The sequence below is a fragment of the Somniosus microcephalus genome, chromosome 2 (genome assembly GCF_052327205.1).
Source record: "Somniosus microcephalus isolate GS21.2 chromosome 2, FLI_Smic_1.0, whole genome shotgun sequence".
NCBI classification, from domain to species: domain Eukaryota; kingdom Metazoa; phylum Chordata; class Chondrichthyes; order Squaliformes; family Somniosidae; genus Somniosus; species Somniosus microcephalus.
The window spans coordinates 66,722,131-66,747,669 of NC_140988.1; the positions used below are offsets into that span (position 1 = coordinate 66,722,131).

At 44.7% G+C, this 25,539-nt stretch overlaps 1 protein-coding gene across 5 annotated transcripts in view; it reads left to right on the plus strand.

Annotated features, from left to right (window-relative positions):
* The window catches only part of idua (alpha-L-iduronidase), a 485,317-nt gene that overhangs the window by 444,870 nt on the left and 14,908 nt on the right, over nt 1-25,539 (plus strand). For 4 of the 5 annotated variants that reach the window (XM_086010077.1, XM_086010048.1, XM_086010058.1 and 1 more), the window contains 4 exons: nt 12,435-12,556; nt 13,338-13,463; nt 16,621-16,697; nt 18,410-18,522. In XM_086010077.1, the coding sequence (XP_085866203.1) occupies nt 12,435-12,556; nt 13,338-13,463; nt 16,621-16,697; nt 18,410-18,522 (438 nt within the window). The remainder of the gene's footprint in view (nt 1-12,434; nt 12,557-13,337; nt 13,464-16,620; nt 16,698-18,409; nt 18,523-25,539) is intronic. The other variant, XM_086010067.1, reaches the window with a different exon arrangement.

A 25,539-nucleotide genomic window follows, 5' to 3' on the forward strand; every position in this document is an offset into this window, starting at 1 on the left:
CCCCTGGTTCTGGATACCCCAACCATTGGGAACATCCTTCCTGCATCTAGTCTGTCTAGCCCTGCCAGAATTTTATAAGTTACAGTGAGATCCCCTCTCATTCTTCTAAACTCCAGCGAGTACAAGCCCAATCGACCCAATCTCTCCTCATACGTCATTCCTGCCATCCCAGGTATCAGCCTGGTGAATCTTCGCTGAACTCCTTCCATGGCAAGAATATCCTTCCTCAGATAAGGTGACCAAAACTGCACACAATACTCAAGATGTGCTCTCACCAAGGCCCTGTACAACTGCAGCAAGACATCCTTGTTCCTATACTCAAACTCTCTCGCTATGAAGGCCAACATACCATTTGCCTTCTTAACCGCCTGCTGCACCTGCATGCTTACCTTCAGCGACTGGTGCACAAGGACACCCAGGTCTCGTTGCACTTCCCCTTCTCCCAATCTATTGCCATTCAGATAATAATCTGCCTTCCTGTTTTTGACACCAAAGTGGATAACCTCACATTTATCCACGTTATATTGCATCTGCCATGCTTCTGCCCAATCACCCAACCTGTCCAAATCATCTTGTAGTTTCTCGGCATCCTCCTCACAGCACACACGCCCACCCAGCTTTGTGTCGTCTACAAATTTGGAGCTATTACGTCTAGTTCCCTTGTCTAGATCATTAATATATATTGTGAATAGCTGGGGTCCTAGCACGATCCCTGCGGTACCCCACTAGTCACTGCCTGCCACTCGGAAAAAGACCCGTTTATTCCAACTTTTTGCTTTCTATCTGCCAACCAGTTCTCTATCCAAATCAATACCTTGCCCCCAATCCCATGTGCCTTAACTTTACACGCTAATCTCTTATGTGGGACCTTATCGAAAGCCTTCTGAAAGTCCAAATACACCACATCCACTGGTTCTCCCTTATCTATTTTACTAGTTACATCCTCAAAAAATTCTAGTAGATTAGTCAAGCACGATTTACCTTTTGTAAATCCATGTTGACTTTGTCCGATCCTGTCACTGTTTTCCAAGTGCTCTGCTATTACATCTTTTATAATGGACTCTAGCATTTTCCCCACAACCAATATCAGGCTTACCGTTCTGTAATTCCCTGTTTTCTCTCTACCACCTTTTTTGAATAGTGGGGTAACATTAGCTACCCTCCAATCCATGGGTACTGTTCCAGATTCCATCGAATGTTGGAAGATGATCAGCAATGCATCTACTATTTCTAGGGCCACTTCCTTAAGTACCCTAGGATGTAGATTATCAGGCCCTGGGGATTTATCGCCTTCAATCCCATCAATTTCCCTAACACCATTTCCTTACAAATGCTGATTTCTTTCAGTTCCTCCCTTTCATCAGACCCTATGTTCCCCGACATTTCTGGGAGGTTATTTGTGTCCTTCTTTGTGAAGACAGAACCAAAATATGTATTTAATTAGTCTGCCATTTCTTTGTTCCCCATTATAAATTCCCCTGATTCTGACTGCAGGGGACCTACGCTTGACTTCACCAATCTTTTTCTCTTCATATATCTATAGAAGCTTTTACAGTCAGCTTTTATGTTCCCTGAAAGCTTACTCTCATATTCTATTTTCCCTTTCTTAATGAATCCCTTTGTCCTTCTTTGTTGAATCCTAAACTGCTCCCAATCCTCTGGATTACTGCTTTTTCTGGCCAATTTATATGTCCTCTCCTTGGATCTTATGCTATCCCTAATTTCCCTCGTTAGCCACAGAGATATTGATTAGATGGGGGAATGTGCTAAAGATTGGAAAATAGAATTCAGTGTCCGTAAATGTGAGTCTGAAGCTCCCATTTTGTTTTTTTAAATGACATTTATTATACTGTGAACAGAAGTAGGTTTGGTGCTGTGGAAGAGCAGAGGGATGGGGGGTGCTGGCTCAGAGCATATTAAAGGCAGCACCGATGAAGCCATTTATTTGGGGGGAAAAGCTGATGGAATTCCAGGTTTTATCACAAGGTATTGAATATAAAGGCCAAGAGGTAATGATAAGCCAATACAAAACCTTAAAACCTCAGTACTGTGACCAGGACACCCGGGGAAATTTCCCCTGCTCCTCTTCAAAATAGTGCCATGGAATCTTTTAGGATGTTCTTGCCATGGAAGGAGTTCAGCGAAGATTCACCAGGCTGATACCTGGGATGGCAGGAATGACGTATGAGGAGAGATTGGGTCGATTGGGCTTGTACTCGCTGGAGGTTAGAAGAATGAGAGGGGATCTCATTGAAACTTATAAAATTCTGACAGGACTGGACAGACTAGATGCAGGAAGGATGTTCCTGATGGTCGGGGAGTCCAGAACCAGGGGTCACAGTCTAACGATAAGGGATAAGCCATTTAGGACAGAAATGAGGAGGAATTTCTTCACCCAGAGAGTGGTGAACCTGTGGAATTCTCTACCACAGAAGGCAGTAGAGGCCAATTGATTAAATATATTCAAGAAGGAGTTAGATATATTTCTTAAGGCTAAAGGGATCAAGGGGTATGGGGAGAAAGCAGGGACCGGGTACTGAATTCGGATGATCAGCCATGATCTCATTGAATGGCGGAGTAGGCTCGAGGGGCTGAATGGCTTACTCCTGCTCCTATCTTCTATGTTTCTATGTTGAGTCACCTTTTTTGTTTTATTTTTATGCCAAACTGGGATGAACAAATTCTGTAGTTCATCCATGCGGTCTTTGAATGTTTGCCATTGCCGATCCACCGTTAACCCTTTGAGTGACATTCCCCAATCAATCCTACCCAACTCGCGCCTCAGACCATCGTAGTTTCCTTTATTTAAATTGAGGACCCTAGTCTCTGAGTCAACTACTTCATTCTCCATCTTAATGAAGAATTCGATCATATTATGATCGCTCCGACCCAAGGAGCCTCGTACAACAAGATTGCTAATTAATCTTTTCTCGTTACATAATACCCAGTCTAAGATGGCCTGATCTCTGGTTGGTTCCTCGACATATTGGTCCAGGAAACCATCCCGTAAAAACTCCAGGAATTCCTCCTCCACAGTATTGTTATTAATTTGGTTAGCCCAATCTATATGTAGATTAAAGTCACCCATGATGACTGCTGTGCCCTTTTTGCATGCTTCTCTAATTTCCCTTTTAATGCCATCCCCAACCTCCGCATTACTGTTTGGAGGTCTCTATACCACTCCCACTAACGTTTTCTGTCCCTTGGTATTTCTCAGTTCTACCCATACAGATTCCACATAATCAGAGCTAATATCCTTCCTTACAATTGTGTTAATCTCTTTAACCTGTAATGCTACCCCATCTCCCTTTCCTTTTTGCCTATCCTGAATATTGAATACCCCTGGATGTTGAGTTCCCAGCCTTGGCCACCCTGGAGCCATGTTTCCGTAATCCCAATCAAATCATATTCATTTACCTCTATTTGCGCAGCTAATTCATCCACCTTATAAATGTTCCTCGCATTAAGACACAAAGCCTTCAGGCTTGTTTTTTTAACGCTCTTAGACCTATTAGAATTATTATTTACTGTGGTCATGTTTGATTTAAACCATTGATTTCTCTGACTGCCACTTTTGTTTTTCTCCTTCCTATCTTTTGCTTTTACCCTTGTTTCCCTTTCCTCTGTCCCGCTGCTCAGGTTCCCAACCCTCTGCCATTTTAGTTTAAACCCTCCCCCAGCGCACTAGCAAACACTCCCCCTAGGACATCGGTCCCGGCCCTGTCCAGGCATGCTGCGGGGCCGAGCTGTCCTGCCATGAATTACCCTTTAATTAATTTAAATTAAATTAAATCAAATCAATACCACTAATTACACTACAATTAAATGATATACTCAAGGGCCCTTGGTTACTCGCACTCCCCGATACACAACAGAAACCTTAGAAACTATAACCACAAAAATTAAGACATTTTAAATTTTATAAACTATTAATCTTAACTGTCAAACTATAGAGAGGTATAAATACACACCTGGCCGTACTCACCCAATCAGCTGCTTCCTCTTTCCCGCATCACTTTTTGAATCGTGACGTGCCTCCGGAACGCCGCAGCTGGTCTGTGAGATTGGTAAGCCTCTGAAAGAAAGCCTGCGAAAGTGAGTTTAAGTACTCACTGTACCGCTGCTCTCTGCTCCTCCCAACACTGGCCTCTGAAAGAAAGCCCGCGAAGAAAGGAGAGGCAGCACAGATTTGTTAAGGGCAAATCGTGTTTGGCTAACTTGATTCAGTTTTTTGATGAGGTAACAGAGAGGATGGATGAGGGAAGTGCAGTTGCTGTTGTGTATATGGAGTTTGATAATATGTTTGATAAAGTACCACATATTAGACTTGTTAGCAAAATTGAAGCCCATGGGATAAAAGGGGCAGTAGCAGCATTGGCTAAAGAATAGAAAACAGAGAGTTGTGGTGAATGGCTGTTTTTCAGACTGGAGGGAGGTATACACTGGAGCTCCCCAAGGGTCAGTACTAGGAGCACTGATGTCTTTGATATACATCTTGGACTTGTGGATACTGGACACTATTTCAAAATTTGTAGATGACACGAAACTTGGAAGTGTAGTAAACATTGAAGAAGATAGTAATAGACTTCAAGAGCATTTAGGCAGGCTGTTGGAATAGACGGATACATGGCAGATGAAATTCAATGCAGTAAAGTGTGAGGTCTTACATTTTGGTAGGGAGAATGAGGAGAGACAGTACATGCTAAATTGTACATTTTTAAAGGGGGTGCAAGAAGAAAGAGACCTGGGGGTCCTTGTGCACAAATCTTTGAAGGTGGCAGGAACGGTTAACAAAGCAGTTAATGAAGCATATGGGATCCTGGGCTTTATAAATTGAGGCATAGAGTACAAAAGCCAGGAAGCTGTGCTAAACCTATATAAAACACTAGTTCGGCCCCAGCTGGAGTATTGTGTCTCTGATGGTGTGGACCTCAGGAGGAGGCCGAGATGAATCATCCACTTGGTACTTCTGGCTGAAGATGGTTGCAAACGCTTCAGCCTGGGATTTTGCACTCACGTGCTGGGTTCCACCATCATGAGGATGGGGATGTTTATGGAGCCTCCTCCTCCTGTTAATTGTTCAGTTGTCCACCACCATTCACGACTGGATGTGGCAGGACTGCAGAGCTTTGATCTGATCCGTTGGTTGTGGGATAGCTTAGCTCTGTCTATAGCATGCTGCTTCCGCTGTTTAGCATGCATGTAGCCCTGTGTTGTCACTTTACCAGATTGGCACCTCATTTTTAGATACACCTGGTACTGCTCCTGGCATGCTCTTCTACGCTCCTTTTTGACCAAGGTTGGTCCCCTGGCTTGATGGTAATTGTAGAGTGAGGGATATGCCGGGCCATGAGGTTACAGATTGTGGTGGAATACAATTCTGCTGCTCCTGATGACCCACAGCACTTCATGAAAGCTCAGTTTTGAGCTGCGAGATCTGTCCTGAATCTATCCCCTTTAGCACGTAGGTAATGCCACACAACATGATGAAGGGTGTCATAAGAACATAAGAATAACAACAACAACTTGTATTTATATAACACCTTTAATGTAGTAAAACATCCCAAGGCACCTCACAGGAGTGTTATAAAACAAAAATATGACACTGAGCCACAAAAGGAGAAATTAGGGCAGATGACCAGAAGCTTGGCCAAAGAGGTAGGTTTTAAGGAGCGTCTTAAAGGAGGAAGGAGAGGTAGAGAGGCGGAAATGTTTAGGCAGGGAATTCCAGAGCTTAGGGCCTAGGCAGCTAAAGGCACGGCCACCAGTGGTGGAGCGATTAAAATCAGGCATGGTCAAGGGGGCAGAATTAGAGGAGTGCAGATATCTCAGGGAGTTGTGGTACTAGAGGAGATTACTGAGGGAGGCGTGAGGCCATGGAGGGTTTTGAAAACAAGGATGAGAATTTTGAAATTGAGGTGCTGCTTAACAGGGAGCCAATGTAGGTGAGCGAGCACAGGGGTGATGGGTGAATGGGACTCGAGGTGAAATGTTATCAGATTATGATCACTCTTCCCCAGAGGATCCATTACTATGAGATTACTAATTAAACCTGTCTCATTATACAATACAACATCTAAAATAGCCTGTTCCTTGGTTGGTTCCATGACGTATTGTTCTAGGAAACTCTCTCGAATGCATTCCATGAACTCGTCCTCCAGACTACCTTTGCCAATTTGATTTGCCCAGTCTACATGAAGTTTAAAGTCCCCTAAGATTATTGTATTACCTTTGTTACAAGCTGATATTATACTCTGTCCAACAGTATAGCTACTGTTTGGGGGCCTATAAACTACTCCCACCAGTGTTTTCTGCCCCTTGTTATTTCTTATCTCCACTCATACTGATTCTACTTCCTGATCGTCTGAGCCAAGATCCTTTCTCACCACTGTCGTTATGTCATCCTTTATTAACAGGGCTACCCCTCCTCCTTTTCCATTCTGCCTGTCTTTTCCAAATGTCAAGTACCCTGGAATATTTAGTTCCCAACCTTGGTCACCTTGCAACCACATCTCTGTAATGGCTATTGGAGCAAAGCCATTTGTGCCACTAATTCATCTGTCTTGTTACGAATGCTTCATGCATTCAGATAAAGAGCCTTTAATTTTAACTTTTTACTATTATTTCCTGCTTTCACCTTATTCGCTGATGTACATTTACCGTTAAACTCTGTCCCTTCCTGTCACACTCTGCTTATCTTTACCCAAATCACTACACTGCTCCTTTGCCTTGACTTTTCTCTTTAGATTTCTAAATTTTCCCTCACCTGACATCCCTCCCCCCCCCGCCCCCAATTTTTAGGTTAAAGCCCTATCTACAGCCCTAGTTATTCGATTTCCAGGATATTGTCCCAAAGGAACAGCTCCCTCTTTCCCCAGTACTGGTGCCAGTGCCCCATGAATTGAAACCCCTTACTCCCACACCACTCTGCGCTTCGCATTTAACTCTCTGATCTGCTTGTCCCTATCCCAATTTGCACGTGGCTCAGGTAACAATCCAGAGATTATTACCTTTGAGGTTCTGGTTTTTAATTTGGACCCTCGCTCCTCAAACTCTCTCAGCAGAACCTCATTCCTAGCTCTACCTATGTCATTGGTTCCTATGTGGACCACTACAACTGGATCCTCCTCCTCCCACTCCAAATTCTTCTCCAGCCGTGAGGAGATATCCTTAACCCTGGCACTGGGCAGGCAACATAACCTTCGGAACTACCTGTCGCGGCTGCAGAGAACAGTATCTATCCTCCTGACTGTACTGTCCCCTACCACTACAGCATTCCTTTTCACTCCCCCACACTTGAATGGCCTGAACCATGGTGCTGTGGTCAGTTTTCTCATCTACCCTGCAGATTTTTCCCTCATCCACACAGGCAGCAAGAACCTCATACCTGTGGGATAAGGGCAAGGGCCTGCACCTGAGGTCCCCTTACCTGCCTGAGTTACAGTCACACCCTCCTGTCCCTGACCACTAACGAGACCTGTACCGCTACCTAACCTAAGGGGTGTGACTGCCTACTGGATCAAAGTGTCCAGATAACTCTCCCTCTCCCTGATGCCCCACAGTGTCTGCAGCTCGGACTCCAGCTCAACAACTCTGAGCTGAAGTTCCTCAAGATGCAGACACTTACTGCACGTGTGGTCGTCCGGGATTGCAATGTTCTGCGCAAACTCCCACATGCTACAGTTGCGGCACACCACCTGCACTGCCATCCCTTTATAACCTTGTTTTATTTATTTAGTTAATTAAAATTTATGTATTTAATTAAATAAGGGGGACTTCAATGTCCATCACCAAGAGTGGCTTGGTAGCATCACTACTGACCGAGCTGGCCGAGTCCTGTCCTGAGTGTGAAGATGGGACTTCGCCTCCACAAGGACTGTGCGGTGGTCACGCCTACCAATACTGTCATTGACAGATGCATCTGTGACAAGTAGATTGGTGAGGACGAGGCCAATTAGGTTTGTCCCCCGTGTTAGTTCTCCCACCACCTGCACACAGGCCCAGTCTGGCAGCTATGTCCTTCAGGACTCAGCCAGCTTGATCAGTAGTGATGCTACTGAGCCACTCTTGGTAATGGACATTGAAGTCCCCCACCCAGAGTACATTATGTGTCCCTGATGTCCTGAGTGCTTCTTCCAAGTGGTGTTCAACATGGAGGAGTACTGATTCATCCAGAGGAGTCCAGAGTCAATGTTGCGGACTCCCATGGCCACTCCCTCCTGATAGTATACCACTATGCCGCCACCTCTAATGGGTTTGGGACGTTGGATGAAAGACATGATTCTGTGAGTATGACTATGTCAGGCTGTTGCTTGACTAGTCTGTGGGACAGCTGTCCCAATTTTGGCTCAAGTCCCCAGATGTTAGTGAGGAGGACCTTGCAGGGTCAGTGGGCTGGGTGTGCCTTAGTCGTGTCCGAATCCGATGCTTAGGTCAATGCTGGGTGTTCCATCCGGTTTTATTCTTATTATTATACCTTGTTGTAGCAGTTTGTTACAATTGAGTGTCTTGCTCGGCCATGTCAGATGGCAGTTGAGAGTCAACCGCATTGCTGTGGGTCTGGAGTCACATATAGGCCAGATCGGGTAAAGGCGGCAGATTTCCTTCTCTAAAGGACATTAGTGAACCAGATGGGTTTTTAGGACAATCCTTATAAGCAAGAGTGTGTTTGAGCAAGATTGAGAGCACCGTGTGGAAGCAAGCATGATCGCCCTGTGTGTGTGAGCATGAATAAGAACTGTGTGTGTGAGCATGAATGGGAACTGTGTGTGTGAGCATGAATGGGAACTGTGTGTGTGAGCATGAATAGCAGCACTGTGTGTGTGAGCATGAATAGCAGCACTGTGTGTGTGAGCATGAATAGCAGCACTGTGTGTGTGAGCATGAATGGGAACTGAGTGTGCGAGCATGAATGGGAACTGAGTGTGCGAGCATGAATAGCAGCACTGTGTGTGTGAGCATGAATGGGAACGCGGGATCGGGCGTCCGGCGATCAGGGGCCAAGAACACAGGGATCAAGGGACGTGGGAATGCGGGGCCGTAGATTGAGGGCTGGAAGTAGGGGAGATCGGTGGTCTCTGCCGAGTGTGGGGCTTCGTGGCTGGGAGCAACCACATTGGTGTGGGGGGAGGAGGAGGCTGGAGGAGCGGCAGCGATCGGCTTGTGCTCTTATTTACCTTCTTGGTTGGGCCCAGTAGGTGTTCTCTGAGCCTGGATTCCCTGAGTACAGCTGGCGCTGAGCAAACCGATCTTGGAGACGGGAGCTCAAACAGCGGTTATGCGCCTTATTTGCGAATGCAAAAGGCCTAATGCCTGCTTCAGTCGTGGTAATGGACACACAGGCCGGAAATTTCCAGGGTGTCAGCGAGCGGGATCAGTGGCGGGTCGGGTGGGAAAATGTTTGTTATTGACAGCAGTTCGGGAACCCGCTGTCGTCCTGCCGCAACGTGCCTTTCTGAATCGAATGGCGCGTCTGTCACTGCTGAACAGACCCAACAGGCAGCGGTGGGCAACCCAATTAAACTCATTATAATCTACTTAACAGACCCTTAACAGGCTTTTTTAACTACTTTTTAACTTTAACTTCATGGCCACGGGAACCACACTATTCGGGGACCACATCTGTCAACCTGAGGCGGGAGTTCAGTGGCCATTGCTCCAGCTGATTACTTGATAGCTTCAAATGTACAGTAAAAGCTCCCACCCGACAGATGATCACTTTCCTCAGGCACAATCTGCTCCTCACTGCATTTCCAGAACAGAATCAGCAGCTGCAAGTGTTTTCACCAAAGTCTTCATCCAGTCTCACTTCATTACCTCTCTCACCATTGACAGATCGCTTCTGTCATCTGTACTTCACCTGCCATCTATTCCATCGGCATTAGTGCCATTTATAGTCTCACCTTGGTGCTCAGAATCGACCACAATGAGCCCCAACACCAGCAGCGCCAAGCACACCAGCAGCACCAACAACAACACCAACCTTCTCCGCAATCACCTGATGCTGCACAGGATAGAGGGCATCAGCACCCAAGCACATTGCTGCCCGGGAGGCCAGGAATGGCCTCATCATGGTCAGATTTATTTAACATTACGCTGTACACCCTGGCAGCCACATGATGCGCCAGGTTGCACCACCCCACACCAACACTATAAAGCATCCCCACAATGACCAAGCCATTCCTTTCACACTCATCACCATTGCGGGGGGTACCGTTATGTCTCACCATTTGCTGCAACTCACTAAGCCACTTCCAAGGGTGCACACAAATCTGTCCAAGTGTTGCAAATAAAGATTTTTATGTTTGACACCACATTAACAGGAACTTTACATAAACATTGGATAAAACACCCAAGTGGCTACCCTTGTGTGTTGTTAGTTGATATGATTGCACTAGGATGAGGGTGAGTGTGAGGGGTGGCTAGTGAGATGGGGATGTGATAATGTAGATAGAGAGAGGGGGATGGGTGGAGGTGCAAGGTAAGTTGGTGTGAGTAAGGATGTGCAGTAGTAGGGTAGGGAAGGCAGAGTGATGGGGATGTGATGAGAGGCACAGCAGGATGCAGTTGAGTGTGTCTTTGTACTAATGTTTCGTGATCTAATGAGATCATTGAAACATTTGCAGCACTGCACCCCAGGCCCTCCTGACCACATCCCTGCTTTTGTGCCCTCCTCTGTAATCTCCAACCAGGCTGTTTTGGTCTCCTGGGGAGGTCTCTTCCGCCCATCGGAAGGGAAGAGGACCTCGCTGCATGCTCTAATTCCCTCCATAAGCATATGGAGGGAATCATGGGCGAGCCTGGGTGCAGCCCTGTGCCTCTGTGCAGTGATTGTCAGTGTTTGCAGCACTTCAGTGCTGTACAACACTGACAACATAAACGTCAAAAGAAATGTGGCCATGGTCCCTTTCAGGAAAGCGACTGATGGCGCATTATGAATGACGTCATCAGACCTGCTTCCTCTAATTGCACTGGGAAACGCGCTGGGCGGGCTTAACAAGCCCTATTAACGTAAGTTCATTTTGGACAGCGGGATGGAGCCAGCAGCGGGGCCGCGACCTGCCACCAACATCGCTTGCACCGGACCCACCCAGGTAAGTAAAATACCGGCCATATGTTTTGTCCTGACCCAATATGGCGCATTTCCAGCCGGAACTGTGTGCATGCTTCCTGCTCGCCATATTGGGGCCTTAGTACTCCAAGTAGCGCCCGAAAAATTGGTGCTGTGCAGACCAATTTCTAGACCATTGTGGCTTGAAGATGATGGAAGGTTACCTCAGCAATAATGATGTTAATGAAAAGTTTCAAGGTTTGCAGGGCGGCTGGTGTCCATACCATCATAGTTGGTAGTTGCACTTATGCTCTTAAACATTGCCTTCTGACAAATAACTTTAACCATGTGTTATTGGGTTAACAAATCTGACTTCCATTTATTCACCACCAACTGATACTTTTTCTAATTTTTTTTTGCACCATGCATTCTGGGAAGGATCTTTAACTGCTCGAAAGCTGCCTAATGAATATAGATTCTTAATAAAAAAAGCTTTTGTTTTCATGAGCCAGTACACTGTATCTTGTAGTACAGCAGTAGGATATAGTCTTGTAATCTTTCCCAGAGTGCATTCTAAGAAGCAAAAACAATGGTGTCATCTTCATGGAAGTAGCAGCATATGGTTCAGAACACTTGGTAGGATAATTTGTTCATAGATAAGATAAGAAAATAAGCATTTACCATTTTAAAATAATTATTTTTGTTGTTTTGTACTGATCAAGATGAGGGACATCACTGCTGGGGAATAGAACTTTTATCTAATTTGGGCATAGGCGAAAGATAGGGCTACAACACTGAAGCACCAATTCTCTAAGCTGCGCTCCCTTAAAGCACAGATCCCACTGGGAGCTCAAGATCATTGAATTTACTCTCAAGTATCAACAGCAAAGGCTCCAAGATTAGTCAGATGCAGAGGCTAAGGGCTTTTTATGCAACCTTATAAACGTGCCTTAACTCCAACCTCTGATAGAATCCCCATTACACCATGAGAATGTTTTCACATTCTACACTATAATTGTGCTACATCATGGATAATTTTGTGCCACTGGCCCACACCCACAAAGAACGGAACTGTGCATATTCCAATCTATTTCATGTAGAATCCTTATAGTCAGCAGAGAGGAAATTTTCATGCCATAAGTCCGGTGAATTAAAACTAATCAGTACCAAATAAAAAAGCCTTGCTAAACCCACTACATCTCTTACATTTTTTCAAGGACAATCTTTTGTAACATATGATAATCATGTTGAGGTTGATGATCAGCCATGATCTCAAGGGGCCGTATGGCCTACTCCTGCTCTTATTTCTTATGTCCTTAGAATCTTTAAAATGCAGTAGAGTAGAAACACAGGTTGATTTCTGTTCTGTTTAATCTTTCTGTAGAACTTGTGTATGTCATTTACCATCTAGACAACAATGACACCAACCCTTACTTGCAATGGAAGAATCTTGGAAGGCCGGATTTTCCAACAGTGAAACAGTTTCATGTTATCAGAGAAATGGAGGTTTTATTTCAACTTCAATTTTACTATTCAATGATATTCATAAATTAGCACAATTTAAGCAATATAGAATTATTATTTATTCATGGGAGTACTGTGAATTAAAAATGGTTCTATATATTTAAATGTTATATAGAAAATATATTTTGTAGATCTTAAGTGATGTGTGCATTTTGAAAGCTGAAAGGCACATTCTGTACTTGGTGGGTTTCATTTTTTTTTTACAAGTATCTATCCTCATTCAAAAACATTTCTTAGAAGCCAAGGGCCCAAAATTCCATAGCCCTCCTGGTTGAATTTTGCTGCAACTTCAGTAAGAGAACTAAAAAACAGGCCAGTTCCTGAAAAACAAGGGCAGAAGCTCCATGCACCCTTGCAAGGGCACAGGCGCCAGGGAAGCAGGACCAGGGGTGTGTACTACCCACACTGGGTGTTCCCACACCGGGAGTAACTTTGGAGCTTGGTATGTTAAGTGACAAAAGACATAATTGCCTCTTGAGGTTTGAAGTGGGAGTTTAGGCCTATAAGTGGTTCTTCTATTATGTTACTAAAAAAAAATTGTAACCATATCACACAATGATGTAAGCTGGTCAGTAACTCAACAGGACTGTTTGCTGAAGTACTATGTAATATAAAGCCTGACTTTTGTGTTACCACCCTTACATAGATATTTTGTTTCTATAGATGTGTATTTCACCACATTCCTCATATCCATATTAGTATCAGCTCATTATTGTACCATGTATTTTTCTGTTTTTGGGTAATTTAATTTTGTCTTAAACAGGAACCCATGGTTAAGGGTCCAATACCATTTCCTCCAGAAGGCAACCTCATTCTGAAACTACAGCTTCCTATTCCCTCCGTGTATCTGTTGCACATCTGTGCAAAGCCTGAAAGGCCTCCAAACCAGGTTGTAGCTTGACTTGTTAAAATTAACTCATTCTTGTTATCCCAAAAAAACTCATAGATCTTGCTATGTAATTGGAAATTAATAGGACATAATAATTCTTTGTGTATGGGCAGTAAAGATATTGCTCAAATAATGAATGCCTATAATTGAATTAAACATCAATGCAACCAAGAGGTTTATAAATGATTTATGATCATCTGTATTTGGTTGCTAGTACAGGTTGAACGTCCCGAATCCGGCAACCTCGGGACTGAGGCTGAGCCAGTTTTCAGGTTTTTCCGGACTTCGGAACGTGTTTCTGATGTCCGAAGACCGGAAATATCGCAACCTGGGCTGGGGCATTTCCGGACTTCTGACATCAGAAACACGTTCCGAGTCCAGAAATGCCTGGACCCAGCTGGCGGTGGAAACAGGGTGTCCGGATTCCGGAACATTTTGCGGATTCCGGACGACCCTGCCACCAATCGTCCCTGAGTCCAGATTCTGGAACATTTTGGGCAATCAACCTATAACAGATTTAGCAAGAGACAAAATTCCAATTAATAATATAGAAAATTATATTTTTTCACTTTTTTGCATCATTATGGAACTGCTTTATTAAGTGATACTGCATTACTTGGGACAACGATTTTATGATATAGAAACAAGAGTCGCAAAATTTCTGGAGTTCGAGAGCACAGAAAGCCCAATTTCCACCCAGGGGTCCAGGAATTTGGGGAGGAACCACGTTATGCCAGGTTTCCGCACCATTTGTACCAGCTGTTTAAATCCCCGTGCAGGGGGCTGTAGCCAGCTCTTTTGCCTGCCCCCTCCCTGCTGCAACAGCAAAGGGGCATATCTGGGGTATTCCTGGACTTCGTATCAATTTTTTTTATCGCATTATAGCCAGTATTTATATATAGAATAAACAGAGGGCTGGATTTTACGAGGGGTCAGCAGGCACGATCAGTGGCGGGTCGGGTGGAAGAGTTTTTTTTCCCCAGCGGGTCGGGACCCCGCTGTGAACCCCCCGCCACGCGCCTTTCCCCAATGTCAGTTCTGTCAGCCCTGAGCAGACCTGACATGCAGCGGCGGGCTCACAGCAGGGGACCCAATTCAGCTAATTAGTGGCTTGTTTAGATCCACTTAAGAATGAATTTCAGCTCACCTTCTGCATTTGACAGCTCGCCCACGGGGTCCACACTGGTCGTGGACCATGTCTGTCGAGCTGAGGCGGGAGTTCAGTGGCCATTGAATCAGCTGTTGAGTTGACAGCTTCAAATGTACAGTAAAGCCTCCCACCTTACAGAGATATCTTCCCTCAACCACAAGCTCTTCCTCACTGCATTTCCACAACAGATTCACCATGCTGCAAGTCTTTACACAAGTCTCCATCCAGTCTGACCTCATTACCTCTCTCACCATTGACAGATCGCTTCTGTCATCTCTGCTTCACCTGCCATCTATTCCATCAGCATGGGTGCCCTTTATACTCTCTCACCTTGGTCCTCAGAATCCCACCACGATCAACCCCAACACCAGGCACACCAGCAACCTTCTCCGCAATTACCTGATGCTGCACAGGACAGAGGGCAGTGCTGCCTGGGAAGCCAGGGATGGTCTTATCATGGCCAGAATTACTTCACTTGATGCTGTACACCCTGGCTGCCACATGATGTGCCAAGTTGACACCGCCCCACACCAACACCATAAAGCATCCCTACAATCACAGAATCACAGAAACCCCACAGTGCAGATAGAGGCCATTTCGGCCCATCGAGCCTGCACCGACACATATCCCACCCGATCCCTGTAACCCCTACACCAACACATATCCCACCCTATCCCCGTAACCCCACGTATTTAATCCCCCTAACACTAAGGGTCAATTTATCATAGCCAATCAACCTAACCCGCACATCTTTGGACTGTGGGAGGAAACCGGAGCACCCGGAGGAAACCCACGCAAACACAGGGAGAATGTGCAAACTCCACACAGACAGTCACCCGAGGCCGGATTCGAACCCGGGTCCCTGGCGCTGTGAGGCAACAGTGCTAACCACTATGCCACCGTGCCGCCCAAGCCATTCCTTTCACACTCATCACCATTGCAAGGGGTACCATTATGGCTCACCATTCACTGCAACTCTCTAAGCCACAGGTGCACACAAATCTGTCCAAGAACGCAAAGTGTTGAAAATAAAGATTTCAATGTTTGACAGCACATTAAATAACACTTGAATATTGGCTAAAACGCACAAGTGTGTTGTTAGTTGGTCTGATTGCACTAGGATGAGGGTGAGTGTGAGGGGTGGCGAGTGAGATGGGGAGGTGATAATGTAGATAGAGAGGGATGTGTGGAGGTGCAAGGTAAGTTGGTGTGAGTAAGGATGTGCAGGAGTAGGGTAGGGAAGGCTGAGTGATGGGGATGTGATAAGAGGCACAGCAGGATGAGGTTGAGTGTGGCTTTGTACTAACGTTTTGTGATCTACAGAGATCATTGAAACGTTTGTGGCACTGCACCCAGGTCCTCCTGATCACATCCCTGCTTGTGCCCTCCTGTGCAACGTGCAACCAGGCTGTGTTGATCTCTTGCGGAGGTCTCTTCCGTCCATGCTGTGTCTCCCTCCATAAGCATATGGAGAGAATCATGAGAGAGCCTGGGTGCAGCCCTGCACTTCTGTGCAGTGCTTTTCAGTGTTTGCAGCACCTCAATGATGTAGAACACTGACGGCACAGATGTCAAAATAAAATCAGCCAAGATCTCTTTAAGGAAACCGGCTGATGACGCGTCATCAAATAATGTCACCAGACCCGCTTCCTCTAATTGGCCGGCAAACGCGCTGGGCAGGCTTAACAAGCCCAATCTGGGGAAATTCATTTCGGAGGCCAGGATAGAGACAGCAGCGGGGTCGGGACCCGCCACCGACGTCGCCCGCCACCGACCCACCAAGGTTTGTAAAATCGCGGTCAATGCCACTAAAAATCATTTGCACCCAGTCTTGTATGCTGTTTATATATCTGTGAGTGGAAAAACATACAACAGAATATTAACGTCTTGGCATTCCTTTGTAGTTCTATATAATTCAACTAATGAGTGCTTGAATAGTTTATATGTTGTCAAAGAAATAAAGAATATAGCACAGTATTGTAAACAGATTTCTGATTCTTTTCGCAGACTAATGGTGTGAGCTTCATACCTCTGACACTGGGACAGGTGGCTGTTACGTGGGATGATAGATGTGTAAATTCAAAGTAAGTACTTGATAATTGAAGCTATCAAAGAGCCGGCACAGGCACAATGTTCGAAAAATTGAAGCCCATGGGATTAAAGGGGCACTGGTTGTAGGAATGTGAAATTGGCTAAAGGACAGAAAGCAAAGAGTAGTGGTGAGCAGTTGTTTTTCAGACTGGAGGGAAGTATACAGTGGTGTTCCCCAGGGGTCGGTGTTGGGACCACTGCTCTTTTTGAGATATATTAATGACCTGGACTTGGGTATACAGGGCATAACTTCAAAGTTTGCAGATGACACGAAACTCAGAAATATAGTAAATATTGAGGAGGATAGTAACAGACTTCAGGAGGACATCAACCGACTGGTGAAATGGGCAGATGAAATTTAACACAGAGCAGTGGAAAGTGATTCATTTTGGTAGGAAGAATGAGCAAGGCATTGAAATTTAGATTATATAATTCTAAAGGGGATGCAGGAACAAAGACCTGGGGGTGTATGTGCACAAATCTTTGAAGGTGGCAGGACAAGTAGCAAAGGCTGTTAAAAAGGCATACAGGATCCTTGTCTTGATAAATAGAGGCATAAGGGGGAATTTTAACTCCCCAGGATTGGAGGGGGAGGCAAAGGGGTTTAAAAATAAAAAAAGGGAAACCGACCCCAACCCGCCTCAAACGCGGTCACTTTTGGTTTTAATGGAGGCAGTTGGGGGGCGGGTGACTAATCTGCTCTCCAGATGTGGGTCTCTAATTTAAATATTTTAATGAGGTCGTGTGCCTCAAATTTTAGCTGTGTTTTAAATTTAATGTCTGCGGTCGGGTTTCCCAGGGCTCGGGAAACTTGGCATCAGGAAGGCAACAAGGTCCGAATCCAGCAGGTCTTCCACCGCTGCTTGTGGGCCAGGAGGAGCAGGAGTGCTTCCCCGCAGCCCCCCAAGCTAACCTGTTTCTCACTCCTGGCGATCTCCCCCACGATCGGACACCCGCTCCGATCTCTCCGGCCCACGACCAATCTCTCCGCACTGCCCAACTGATCTCTTCCACCCCCCACCGAAAATATTGGGGCCATAAAGTACATGCCCCTTTAATTCATAGCCCCTTTAATTTCCCGCAATGCCTCGCGAGCTCCACAGCCTTGCTCCTACAGGCTGTAAGAAGCAGCAATTCTGACTGTGGATGGGAACTTCGGGTCGGAGGCCTCTATTATCGCCACCAGGAGGGTGTTGCACGGTAAGTTAGCGCTGCGCTCCACATCGCCAACCCCTCAGGTAGCCATTAACTCGAGTTGCCGGTGACACCTGCAGTTCTGTTGGCGTGCACGAATTTTCCCCCAAAGTTTCAGATAGCGACCCTTCATCATAACGCTGCATTCTGACGAGGGTCTCCACCTGGAACTTTAACCTATCTTTCTCTTTTCAGATGCTAAGGGATCTGTTGTTTATTGCTAGAACCTCCTGTTTTTATTTCAGATTTCCAGCATTTGTAGTTTTTAAAATCTATCCTATTAACAATGTATGCCTAACAGAAAAAGAGCTATTTTATGTGAAAAGTATCAGAAGGATTTCTTAGAAGTTAAAATTTATTAGGAGGCCAGTATGTAGTTAAAACCACGTAACATTTTTAAATGGGGAACCTCATTTTAAACTTAATTTTAAGCATCAGCAATTAGCATTTGTCATTTCAAATGTGAAGTTAAGATATGAGTGCCTTAAATATTCTTTTTTAATTAATGCAGATGTTTGAAAACATTTGAAGTGGAATTTTCAGTTGATGGAGAAGTTTACAAGAGGATCAATGACAAAGACACTATATTTACTATTTTTGTATACTCTCCACTCAAGAGAAAAGGTTAGTTTTAATTTCTTTATTTCTGATTCTACAGTGAATCTAATCTAAAATAAAACAGTCCAAGGGTATTTGACTTTGTACCATGATCCACATCTGAATTACATATAACATAACCCATGGCAGGAGGTGAATTGCAAATGAAAATTGGTACAGAGTTGATTTGGGGCTCATAACTAAATGCACATGTCCCAAACAAATGTGGGATTAAAACACAATTGTAATTTATTCTTTGCCATATATAATATTGGATAAAACCAGTTTTCTTCCTCCCCCACCCTCTGCTATTTCCATTGAGGATAAATAGTTGCTGATATATTATGGGGCTGCCAGGTGGGTTGGTCCTAGCAAAAGGAATGTAACTTTTACACTAGAGCAACCAAATCACTGGATTTTACTATAGCTCTTTTTGTAAAAGCATATCCACAGCATAAAGAAAAAAGCCAGGACTCGTTTCTTGTGCCCGTTCCCCTTTTTTAATTAAATGATTATTTCTCTTCAGATTCTTCTCCCTCAGCTTATCTCACAGCTGTCTAAGATAGTGGACAAGAAACCTGTTCCAGGACCTCTGCTATTTTTCAACTAGTTTAATAAAAGAATTCACGAAAGAAGCCTAGAGTAACTTGTCCTTCAGTTTTTCCTGTTCTGAATGGGAGGTGCCTAACCATTCCTGCCTGTAGTACTTTACTGAATAACTTGTCTGACAATAAAAACTCCAGTTTGCAGTAAATATGTATATTTTAAGAGCGATTTTTGACATTTTACAAAAAAACTAAAGCCTGGCAATGCTCCACTGGCATAAATGCGCAGAGCGGAACAAATCGCCTGCCGTTGCCCAAGTCTGGGATTTGAAACATTTGCACATTCAGGGTGGGCCATCAGCACCCACAAGACTACATCAGTGGCGGCCACCCTCTATCTTGAACTAATCTGCCAGTACTGGGATAAGAGGGAGCTGTTCCGTTTGGACGGGCTTCACTTGAACCATGCTGGAGTCCTGGAGAATCAAATAACTAGGGCTGTAGAGAGGGCTTTAAACTAAACACAGGAAACTTTGTGCTATCTGGCACCGACGGGACCGAGCTGTTGCCGTTCCCTCAAAACTGCCGGACATACCAGCGCTAATGTTGAAAGATACGGAAGCTTTTGAGCTCCGTATCTGTCAACAAACCCTGTTGAGCTTCTAAACAGTCCAAGCGTCTCTGTAGCTTAGCAACAGCTTCAGCAGACCTTGCAGAGCTTGACTGTTGAGGAAAAAAGCAACGAGAAGAAAAAAAACCTAACAAAAACGGCTCCTGATTTTTGCCGGTGGCTCGAGCATTCCGGACAGTTAGCCTCCGGATAACACAAAGTTTCCTGTAGTGGGGGGGGCGGGTCCAGGTGAGCGGGAATTAAAAAAGTCAATGAGAAATGAGAAAACAATAGAGCAGGATAGAGATGGGGAAATAATAACCAGAGTGTGACAGGAAGGGACAATGTTTCAAAATAAGAGTGCAGCAGAAAATGGGGCCAAAACAAGGAGAAATGGTAAAAAGACAAAGTTAAAAGCTCTATATCTGAATGCATGCAGCATTCGTAACAAGATAGATGAGTTGATGGCACAAATAGATACAAATGGGTATGATCTGATCGCCATTACAGAGACGTGGTTGCAAGGTGACCATGGCTGGGAACTGAATATTCCAGGGTATTTGACAATTCGGAAGGATAGACAGAAAGGAAAGGGAGGTGGGGTGGCTTTGTTGGTAAAGGATTGGATCAGTGCAGTGGTGAGAATTGATATTGGCTCAGAAGATCAAGATGTAGAATTGGTTTGGGTAGAGACAAAAAATAATATGGGGAAAAAGTCTCTGATGGGCGTAGTCTACAGGCCCCCGAACAGTAGCAATACTGTTGGACAGAGTATAAATCAACAAATAATGAAGATCTGTAAAAAAGGTACGGTAATAATCATGGGTGATTTTAATCTCCATATTGATTGAACAAATCAAATTGATCATGGTAACCTTGGGGAGGAGTTCATAGAGAGTATCCGGGATGGTTTCCTAGAACAGTATGTAATGGAACCAACCAGGGAGCAGGCTATTTTGGATGTAATGAGACAGAATTAATAAATGATCTCATAGTAAATAATCCTCTAGGAAAGAGTGATCATAACAAATTCAGTTGGAGGGTGAGAAAGTTGTATCTCAAACCAGTGTCCTGATCTTAAACAAAGGCAATCACAATGCCATGAGGGCAGAACTGGCTAAAGTGGACTGGAAAAATAAATTAAAAGGTAAGACAGTTGAAATGCAGTGGCGGACATTTAAGGAGATATTTTATAACTCTCAACAAAAATATATTCCAGTAAGAACGAAAGATTTTAAGAGAAGGGAGCACTATCCGTGACTAACTAAGGAAGTAAAGGATAATATCAAATTGAAAACAAGATTGGTGGGAGGCCAGAGGATTGGGAATTTTTTTTAAACCAGCTAATGACTAAAACAATAATAAAGAGACAGAAGATGAATTATGAGAGTAAACTGGCAAGAAATATTAAAACAGAAAGTAAGAGCTTCTACAGGTGTATAAAAAGGAAGATAGTAGTTAAAGTAAATGTTGGTCCCTTAGAGGATGAGACTGGGGAATTAATAATGGGGAACGGGGAAATGGCAGAGACTCTGAATAAATATTTTGTATCTGTCTTCACGGTAGAAGATACTAACAACATCCCAATAATGGACAATCAAGGGGCCACAGGGAGGGGGGAACTAATGATAATCACTATCACTAAGGAAAAAGTACTTGGTAAAATAATGGGACTAAAAGACGACAAGTCCCCTGGATCAGATGGCCTGCATCCCAGGGTCTTAAAAGAAGTGGCTGCAGAGATAGTGGATGCATTGGTTGCAATATACCAAAATTCCATGGACTCTGGAGAGGTCCCAGCGGATTGGAAAACCGCAAATGTAACACCCCTTATTTAAGAAAGGAGGGAGACAGAAAGCAGGAAACTATAGACCAGTTAGCCTAACATCTGTCGTTGGGAAAATGCTGGAGTCCTTCATTAAGGAAGCAGTAGCAAGGCATTTGGAAAATCATAATGCAGTCAAGCAGAATCAGCATGTTTTTATGAAAGGGAAATCATGTTTAACAAATTTGCTAGAGTTCTTTGAGGATGTAACGAGCAGGGTAGATAAAGGTAAGCCAGTGAATGTGGTGTATTTGGATTTCCAGAAGGCATTCGATAAGGTGCCACATAAAAGGTTACTGCATAAGATAAGAGCTCACGGAGTTGGGGGTAATATATTAGCATGGATAGAGAATTGGCTGACTAACAGAAAGCAGAGTCTGGATAAATGGGTCATTTTCCGGTTGGCGGTAACTAGTGGGGTGCCACAGAGATCGGTGCTGGGGCCTCAACTAAATCTTCATTTAGAAAGACACAGATTAATCAGGGATAGTCAGCACGGATTTGTTAAGGGAAGGTCGTGTCTGACAAACTTGATTGAAATTTTTGAGGAGGTAACAAGGAGGGTAGATGAGGGTAGTGCATTTGATATAGTGTATATGGACTTTAGCAAGGCTTTTGATGAGGTTCCACATGGCAGACTGGTCACGAAGTTAAAAGCCCATGGGATCCAGGGCAAAGTGTCAAGTTGGATTCAAAAATGGCTCGGAGACAGGAAGCAGAGGATAATGGTTGATGGGTGTTTTCGTGACTGGAAGGCTGTTTCCAGTGGGATTCCGCAGGGCTCAGTACTAGGACCCTTGCTTTTTGTGATCTATATCAATGATCTAGACTTGAATATAGGGGTATGATTAAGAAGTTTGCAGATGATACTAAAATCGGCTGTGTGGTTGATACTGAAGAAGGAAACTGTAGACTGCAGGAAGATATCAATAAATTGGTCTGGTGGGCAGAACAGTGGCAAATGGAATTCAATCCGGAGAAGTGTGAGGTAATGCATTTGGGGAGGGCTAACAAGGAAAGGGAATACACATTAAATGGTAGGACACTGAGTAGTGTAGAGGAACAAAGGGACTTTGGAGTGCATGTCCACAGATCCCTAAAGGTAGCAGGGCAAGTAGATAAGGTGGTTAAGAAGGCATACGGAATGCTTGCCTTTATTGGCCATGGCATAGAATACAATAGCATGGGGGGGTTATGCTTCAACTGTATAAAACAGTAGTTAGGCCTCAGCTAGAATACTGCGTGCAGTTCTGGCCACCACATTACAGGAAGGATGTGATTTCACTAGAGAGGGTACAGAGGAGATTTACAAGGATGTTGCCGGGAGTAGAGAATCTTAGCTATGAGGTGGCATAGTGGTTAGCACTGTTGCCTCACAGCGCCAGAGACCCGGGTTCGAATCCGGCCTCGGGCGACTGTCTGTGTGGAGTTTGCACATTCTCCCCGTGTTTGCGTGGGTTTTCTCCGGGTGCTCCGGTTTCCTCCCACAGTCCAAAGATGTGCGGGTTAGGTTGATTGGCTATGATAAATTGACCCTTAGTGTTAGGGGGGATTAAATACGTGGGGTTACAGGGATAGGGTGGGATATGTGTTGGTGTAGGGGTTACGGGGATCGGGTGGGATATGTGTCGGTGCAGGCTCGATGGGCCGAAATGGCCTCTATCTGCACTGTGGGGTTTCTGTGATTCTGTGAAAGACTGGATAGGCTGGGTCTGTTTTCCTTGGAACAGAGGAGGCTGAGGGAAGACCTAATTGAGGTGTATAAAATTATGAGTGGCCTAGATAAAGTGGATAGAAAGGACCTTAGCAGAGGGGTCAAAAACCAGGGGGCACAGATTTAAAGAAATTGGTGGAAGGTTTAGAGGGGATTTGACGGGAAATTTCTTCACCCAGAGGGTTGTGGGGGTCTGGAACTCACTGCCTGGAAGGATGATAGAGGCAGGAACCCTAACCACATTTAAAAAGTACTTGGATGTGCACTTGGGATGCTCTAACCTGCAGGGTAACGGGCCAAGAGCTGGGAAGTGGGATTAGGCTGGATAACTCTTTGTTGGCCGGCGCGGACACGATGGGCCGAAATGGCCTTCTTCCGTGCTGTAACTTTCTATGATTCACAATCTACATTAATGACTTGGATGAAGGGACAGAGTGTAATGTAGCCAAGTTTGCGGATGATACAAAGATGGGTGGGAAAGCAAGTTGTGCAGAGGACTCAAAGAATCTGCAAAGGGATATAGACAGACTAAGTGAGTGGGCAAACATTTGGCAGATGGAGTATAATGTGGGAAAGTGCAATGTTATCCACTTTGGCAGGAAAAATAAAAAAACATTATTATTTAAATGGAGAGAGATTACAAAATGCTACAGTTCAGAAAGGCTTGGGGGTCCTTGTGCATGAAACACAAAATGTTAGCAAGCAGGTGCAGCAAGTAATCAAAAAGGCAAATGGAATGTTGGCCTTTATTGTAAGGAGGTTGAAGTATAAAAGCAGGGAAGTCCTGCTACAAATGTACAGGGTATTGGTGAGACCACACCTTGAGTACTGCATACAGTTTTGATCTCCTTATTTAAGGAAGGATATACTTGCATTGAAGGCAGTTCAGAGACGGTTCACACAGTTGATTCCTGAGATGAGGGGGTTGACTTATGAAGAAAGATTGAGCAGGTTGGGCCTATACTCATTGGAATTTAGAAAAATGAGAGGTGATCTTATTGAAACATATAAGATACTGAGGGGGCTCGACAAGGTAGATGCAGAGAGGATATTTCCCTCGTGGGGAAATCTAGAGCTTGGGCATAGTTTCAGAATAAAGAATAATTAGAACTGAGATGAGGAGGAATTTTTTCTCTCAGAGGGTCGTAAATCTGTGGAATTCTCTGCCCCAGAGAGCTGTGGCGGCTGTGTCATTAAATACATTTAAGGTGGAGATAGACAGATTTTTACAAGATAAGGGAGTGAAGGGTTATGGGGAGCGGGCAGGGAAGTGGTTTTGAGCCCAAGATCAGCCATGATCTTATTGAATGTCGGAGCAGGCTCGAGGGGCCAAGTGGCCTATTCCTGCTCCTATTTCTTATGTTCTCAAGGCTCAAATGGGCCAAATTAAAAAAAAAAGAAATTTACAACTCTTCAAACATGTGAAGATGTCAGACAGGAAAAAAAAACAGCTGGTCACGTCAAGAAACGCCTTGCCCTCTTGGTGCTATGTAGTCTCCTGGGAGAAGCAAGAAACCAGATTAAAAACTCGAGGCTTATTAGGGGAAAAAATCTGAAAGATTCCTCTCCGATCCCTCTAGCTGATCAAAACTAGTCCAGGAGACTACATTGACCATGACATACTATTTGGTACCTACCTCTTCATAGAATCATAGAAAGTTACAGCATGGAAGGAGGCCATTTCAGCCCAGCGTGTCCTTACCGGCCAACAAAGAGCTATCCAGCCTAATCCCACTTCCCAGCTCTTGGTCCGTAGCCCTGCAGGTTACAGCATCCCAAGTGCACATCCAAGTACTTTTTAAATGTGGTTAGGGTTTCTGCCTCTACCACCCTTTCAGGCAGTGAGTTCCAGACCCCCACAACCCTCTGGATGAAGAAATTTCCCCTCCAATCCCCTCTAAACCTTCCACCAATTAATTTAAATCTGTGACCCTGGTTTTTGACTCCTCTGCTAAGGGAAATAGGTCCTTTCTATCCACTTTATCTAGGCCCCTCATAATTTTATACACCTCAATAAGGTCTCCCCTCAGCCTCCTCTGTTCCAAGGAAAACAGACCCAGCCTATCGAGTCTTTCCTCACAGCTAAGATTCTCTACTCCCGGCAACATCCTTGTAAATCTCCTCTGTACCCTCTCTCGTGCAATCACATCGTTCCTGTAATGTGGTGACCAGAACTGCACGCAGTGCTCTAGCTGAGGCCTATCTAGTGTTTTATACAGTTAAAGCATAACCCCTCTGCTCTCGTATTCTATGCCACAGCTAATAAAGGCAAGCATTCCGTATGCCTTCTTAATCACCTTATCTACTTGGCCTGCTAACTTCAGGGATCTGTGGACATGCTCTCCAAGGT